The sequence below is a fragment of the Saprolegnia parasitica genome (assembly GCF_000151545.1).
Source record: "Saprolegnia parasitica CBS 223.65 unplaced genomic scaffold supercont2.524, whole genome shotgun sequence".
Taxonomy (NCBI): domain Eukaryota; phylum Oomycota; class Saprolegniomycetes; order Saprolegniales; family Saprolegniaceae; genus Saprolegnia; species Saprolegnia parasitica.
In genome coordinates this window covers 1-5,962 of record NW_012156918.1, presented here as the reverse complement: position 1 = coordinate 5,962, position 5,962 = coordinate 1, and the positions used below count along the sequence as shown (strand labels likewise).

The 5,962-nt window shown below is 59.0% G+C and overlaps 3 protein-coding genes across 3 annotated transcripts; 2 read left to right on the top strand and 1 right to left on the bottom strand.

The window, feature by feature from the left end:
* Positions 1-183: 183 nt before the first annotated feature.
* Positions 184-781, bottom strand: SPRG_17285 (hypothetical protein). Its single transcript, XM_012356618.1, has one exon. The coding sequence runs from the start codon at positions 717-719 to the stop codon at positions 219-221; it is 501 nt and encodes a 166-aa protein (XP_012212008.1). The 5' UTR covers positions 720-781; the 3' UTR covers positions 184-218.
* A 914-nt stretch (positions 782-1,695) lies between these two features.
* On the top strand, positions 1,696-3,686 carry SPRG_17283 (hypothetical protein; the record flags this gene model as incomplete). The annotated part of the gene is made up of 8 exons (XM_012356617.1): positions 1,696-1,930; positions 1,974-2,139; positions 2,188-2,317; positions 2,366-2,634; positions 2,688-2,976; positions 3,023-3,068; positions 3,110-3,207; positions 3,252-3,686. The coding sequence occupies exons 1-8, from the start codon at positions 1,813-1,815 to the stop codon at positions 3,684-3,686; spliced, it is 1,551 nt and encodes a 516-aa protein (XP_012212007.1). The 5' UTR covers positions 1,696-1,812.
* A 528-nt stretch (positions 3,687-4,214) lies between these two features.
* Positions 4,215-5,923, top strand: SPRG_17282 (hypothetical protein; the record flags this gene model as incomplete). Its single annotated transcript, XM_012356616.1, has 1 exon — positions 4,215-5,923. A coding segment is annotated over one exon (1,709 nt), but the record flags the coding sequence as incomplete, so codon positions are not given.
* Positions 5,924-5,962: the final 39 nt, after the last annotated feature.

The window sequence follows — 5,962 nt, the reverse complement described above, 5'->3', positions numbered from 1 at the left end:
AATTTGTGGTCATCGACTGGTAGTAGATGCCAGTCAAGTTCAGGGCGTCTAGGTGGGCCTTGAACCGATCTTGGTTGCTCGCCCACGAGTTCTCGCCGCACGCTGTGTAACACCTCATAATACCCCACCACTGGCTAATTTGGACGCGATACTCATAACCCACCTCGAGGAAAATAGGACCTCAAAAATTATCCTTGTTTTTTGGCCAATTTGAAGGCTTAGTTGTTTCGGGGTCTACGGTATTCCGTCCACGGCGAGTACCGGGGAACCGTGACGTTGATGTCGCCGCTGGGCGAAAGCGCAAGAGAGCTGCCTCCCATTTTCTCGCTCACTTCCGGGTTGTAGGTGGCGATGCAAACAGTCGTCGGCGTCGGCTTGTACCACATGGTATCGTTGAGTAAGTCCGTCCACATTGTACCGAGGTTGCAGCGCTCGACGATATCACGAATTTCTTGAGGGCGTTTGTTCTTGAACTGCTTGCCGAGGACCACGACGTGCTCGTAGACATTGGGACCGTTCGCGCCGAGCATTACTTTAGAGATGTAGGCGCGGACGGCGGCGGGCGTGCGGGCGTTGGGGTCAGCAGCGAAGTCGGCTGCGAGCTGGAGGCAGTGCGAGAGCTCGTCTTCGGACGCAGGCGGGCCGACGTTGTCGCGGCGGCCGCGGAGGCTGTTCTCGGGACGGGCAGAGTCATTCTTGGGGGTACGGGAGGGGGTCATATTCTTGGTCTTCTCGCCACTGGATTGGTTGGTTTTGGGCTGGGCCCCTGGGGGGGTAGGCCTATTTTGGGTGGCCGAGGCGTAGGAGACAGCGCTGGACATTGGGGGTGACTGGCTTGTGCGACAGGAGGCGAAAAAAAGAGTCTAAGGCGCTGGTCTCCGAACGTCCACTTCGACTCGAGATGACTTCGATAAATGCAGTCGCCGAGCCGTACGGATAAATTTATCCGGTGGCCTCTCACATTTGTGAGTCAACTCACGCTTGGACTGTAAATGGACCGCACACGTCGTTTTGCGTCCGCAGTGGTGGCAGCCGTGACCTATGCTGGAGCTGCGCTTGCTGTGGCTCATGGCGTCGTGCGCGAGGACAAGTTCAACATTGTAACCATAATGGAGGTCGAGTTCGATGCCATGAGTCCCGACCCTCGCTACAACCAGTGGTTCATCAACTACCTCCGCTGCTTCCAAGCTACGTTTCGCGCTCTTGTGTCCACCCTCCGCGTCTACATGAGCGACTAAAAGTTCCGCAAGTCTACGCATTCGTTCGCCATACTGCTGTACTTTCTCGCCAGCGAGGGCGGGTACCGCGAGACAGGTGGTGCTCTCGGTGTGTCCAAGTCGTAGTGAATCTACGTCGTGCGGCGGCGTGGGCGTTGTGGGCGTCGTGGGCGGCGGCGTCGTGGCCAGCGGCGTGGAGGCAGCCTTCTTGGTGGCAGCCTTCTTGGTCACCTTGCGCTGCACTGGCGCCTTAGTCGTGGTGTTTGACGCGCCTCGCGTTGCGCGCCCTGCCATTGTGCGATAAAATCCAAAACTCGCCTCGAAGCGACAAAAGTTGGCCCTGGATCGCCTTTTGTTTCAACGATGCCCTCAGCCGGATAATTTTTCCGTACGAGATTTTTGGCAATTGGAGTCATCTCGAGTCGAAGTGGACGTTCGGAGACCAGCGCCTAACCTTCATACCGGCCTCTTGTCGCTACTTGGCTTCGACTGAAGACCAATCATCCCGAGACGTAGCGGCGAGGCTGTTGCTGCGCTCCCTCTTCCTCCCACAACGCCTATGAAACGCCGGTAGCCAAATTTAGTCGACTAGTTTATGCTGCGCAAGAAGGCGTCCAGCGAGCCATCAGGGCCGGTCAAGTCTCGTCGGAAGGTCGTCGTCGACGTCTCGCTCTGTCGGTACGCCATCATCAAGCGCTGCCTCAAAGCCCGCGGTACACTCCTTTGTCGTCGTAGACTTTAAGTTCTTGTTTCTAGACTTTCGGCTCGTGCGGGAGAAGAACGCGAACGCCGCGTGGGACATTTGGTGGTCGGACCGCGGTGAGCTTCTCAAGGACGCACGGCGCCTCCACGCGTTCCAGAAGGTCAACCACTTTCCGTCCATGGAAGACATTTGCCGCAAGGATTTCCTCGCGACGCACTTGTACATTTTTTCCGAAGTTGTCATCGTCACACTATATATCTCTGACAGAAATGCCATGCGCAAGGCTCTGCCCGACGCCTACGACTACTACCCGCGCTCGTTTCTACTGCCCGCTGACCGGATCGAGCTCCAACAGGCCATGGAGCACGACGCGCGCGGGGCCACGTACATCATCAAGGTACACATTATTGTCTCTTGTACAAAATGTCGATGTAGATGTGCGTAGCCGCGCACGCTGTGCCAAGGCAAAGGCATCAAACTCGTCCAGAGTTTTGGAAAGATTCCAGTCACTGAGCCGTGTGTCGCCCAGCGCTATGTGGCCAACCCGCTGCTCATTGACGGCTTCAAGTTTGACTTGCGCATCTACGTGCTTGTCACGAGCGTGGACCCGCTGCGCGTCCACATCTTTCGCAACGGCCTCGCTCGTTTCTGCACGACGCCGTTCGAACGGCCGACAAAGGCGAACCTGAACGCCGCGCGCATGCATTTGACCAAGTCTGTTTTTTCTTCTTTTTGGTCGAGATGACGAAGATGGACCTCTATTGTAGCTACGCCATCAACAAGAAGGCCAAAGACTTCGTTAAATCCACCGACGACACCAAGGGCAGCAAGCGGAGCTTGGCTTTTGTCATGGCGCACATCGCGCACCACGGCCTCGATCCGAGTGCCGTCTGGGCCGAAATGTGCGATATCATTCTCAAGACGCTCCTCGCGATCCAGCCGCGCTTGCAAGCGAGCTACCGCAATTTCTTTGGTGCCGATGCTGCCAAAGGTCGGACCGAGTGGGGCCCCGCAGCGTTTGAAATCCTCGGATTTGACATTATGCTCGACGACAAGGTGAGCAGACAATCTGTCCACACACAGCACCGACACACAGCTGTAGGGGAAATCGTGGCTCTTTGAAGTGAACCACGCGCCGAGCTTTGCAGGTACGAACCGATGGAGGTTGCACGTCATGACGTGGCGGTAGGCGAAGCCAAGCTGGACCGCGAGATCAAGACGCCGCTCATCGAGCAAGCGCTCGATTTGATCAACGTCACCAACAAGCGCAAGCGGATCTTTTTGGCGGTACGGGTGACGCGTCAGCCATCGTCCACACCATCTTGGCGTAGCGCAACCGACGCGCTTGGAAGGAGCGTCTCTGGAACGCAGCGCTGCCGACCAAAGCTGCAACCGAGACGACCAAGCCCGAGGCCAAGCCCGAGACCACTGCTGCGCAGGAGAGCGTGCCCGAGGTCGACGATGCGACCCCCCGCGAGGACGTCGAGAACAACGACGAGGCGGACGACGCAGACGAAACTGAAGAGGACGACCAAGTTGAGCGTGACGAGACGCCGTCCTCCGCCAAGCGCCCGTGGAAGTCCTCCAATCGCGTACACCCTTCTAGTGGCAACAACCAAGACGATGCGGATGCGTCACAAGTCGAGTCGATCGAGTTTACCAACGTGTACGAGCTGATTTACCCTCCAAAAGACGCGGTGCTCCAAGCCACGTACGACAAGATCCTCACGGCCGCCGAAACCAACCGCTCCAAGCTATGGGGCTAAGCAGCATAGAAAATATACTCCTACGTTCTCGGGACGGATGTGCAGACCGTTGCACGTGTGGTGCTGCATCCAACGACGACTTGGAACCAAGCTAGACTTCCGTCCCGTCGGACAATCACAAACGAGGTTGGACTGACAGCATGCTGGCGCGTGGCGGCACGAGCTGGCTGTGCATGTTTACGCGGGACTGAGCCCCACGTAACCGACGGATCCGTTTCAACGGCTCACATTCCTCAGATCCATCAAGTCGAGAAATGAAATGATTTATCTGAACCATAGACTCTGCCGCATCCCTTTTCGTTACGACAACTTCGGCCACCGCGTCTTTGGCGCCAGAGTGTTGCGTTCCATGGCCGCCAACTCCATATTTGGAGCTCCGCGACTGCGCGATTCCGCTTCGGTTTCAGCTTCACCGTCGAAACTGATCAGTCGGTTACGTGGGGTTGAGTCCCGCGTAATCATATCATTGGATACGTTGCCCACGAATACACTGTACCACTTGGACAGTGAGTGCATCGTTCCGACCATATGGTAACGTTGTGGCAAAAGCGCCGATGTTCCCAGACCTTCTTTGGCACCATGGCGACCGAGTACGTGGCGCTCAAGTCGCCGCGCGAGCCGCGTGCGGCGGCCGTCGACCGGCTTCACCCGATGGAGACATCTTCCTGGCTCGGCATCCTCTTGATCGCGTGGATGGACAAGCTCATCCGGCACGGCGCGACGACGCCGCTGGACGAAGCCGACGTGTGGCCGCTCGCGCCCGCCGACTCGGCCGCGGCGCTCAGCGACCGCTTTGCCGTGCAATGGGCCCGCGAAAAGGTCGTGCACAAGGCAATGTGGCGCACGCTCGCTCGTCGCAGCCTCTTGACGATCGGTCTCTACTTGCTCTACTCGTTCCTGATGCTTCTGCAGCCGATCGTGATCAAGTCGCTTTTGCAGATCATCCAAGGCAAGCCCACGTCGCTCGGCCTCGAATCCGGCTACGGCCTCGCGGCGCTGCTCACGATCCTCTCGTTCGTCTCGGTGACCGTCATTGACTTTGGCCAGTACCTCTCGTCGACGCTCGGCTGCAACGCCAAGACGATCGTCACGGACGCTGTCTACCGGAAGAGCTTGCGGCTCTCCGCGTTGGCCAAGCGCAGCCTCTCGTCCGGAGAGATTGTCACCTTGTCCAGCGTCGACTCGGAGCGACTCTTCCAGGCCTACCTCCTCGGCGCGTGGACGTTTGCGGCACCCGTCGCCGTCCTCGCCATCTTTATCATGCTCGGCGTTGAAATGGGCTACCTCGTCGGGCTCCTCGGAGGGCTCTTTATGTTTCTCATGCTCTACGTTGGCCACGTGTCGGCCGCGTCGGTCGGCGACGTTCGGTCGCGGCTCCTCGCCGTGCAAGCCGAGCGTGTCAAGCTCACGAACGAGCTCCTCCAGGGCGTCCGCGTCGTCAAGATGTACGGCTGGGAGCACAATCTCGAGGCGGCCATCGATGTCATTCGCACGCACGAGCTCGCCCTCCTCAAGCAGTACCAAGCCCGGCGTATCTTCAACACGGTCGCGCTCTACTCGACGCCAGTGCTCTCGCTTGCGCTCTGCCTCCTCATCTACGCCGCCCAAGGCAACGCGCTCTCGGCGGAAATCGCCTTTTTCGCACTCGCCTACATGAACGCGGCGCGATTGCCCTGCACTGCCTTCTCCAACGCGATCGTGTTCCTCCAAGAAGCAAAAGCGTCCTGCGACCGCATCGGACGGTTCCTCAACGCCGACGAGCTCGAGGACGAAGCGCTCGTGCCCTCTATCTCGAGTGATGCCCCCGTGGTCGACATCATCGACGGCGACTTTGGCTGGTCGTTGTCACACGACGGAAACGATGCCTTGACGCTGCGCAACATCCACCTCCACCTCGCCCCTGCCTCGCTCACGATCGTGGTTGGTGCTGTCGGCAGCGGCAAGTCCAGCCTCGTCTCGGCCCTCCTCGGCGAGATCCACCAAGTGCGCGGCACCCGCCACGTCACCGGCAACGTCGCGTACGTCAGCCAAGAGCCGTGGATCCAGCACGACACGCTGCGCAACAACATCCTCTTTGCCGACGCTTTTGACGACGCCAAGTACAGCGCGGTGCTCTCGGCCTGCCAGCTCACGTCCGATGTGCGCATGCTGCCGGACGGCGACCGCACCGAGATTGGCGAGCGCGGCATCAATTTGAGTGGCGGCCAGAAGGCGCGCGTGAGTCTCGCCCGCGCCATGTACCGGACCGAGGCAGATATCTACTTGCTGGACGACCC

Bases quoted from the DNA above. Each gene is read 5' to 3' on its own strand.
- SPRG_17285 (XM_012356618.1), bottom strand. From the start codon at position 719: ATGACCCCCTCCCGTACCCCCAAGAATGACTCTGCCCGTCCCGAGAAC.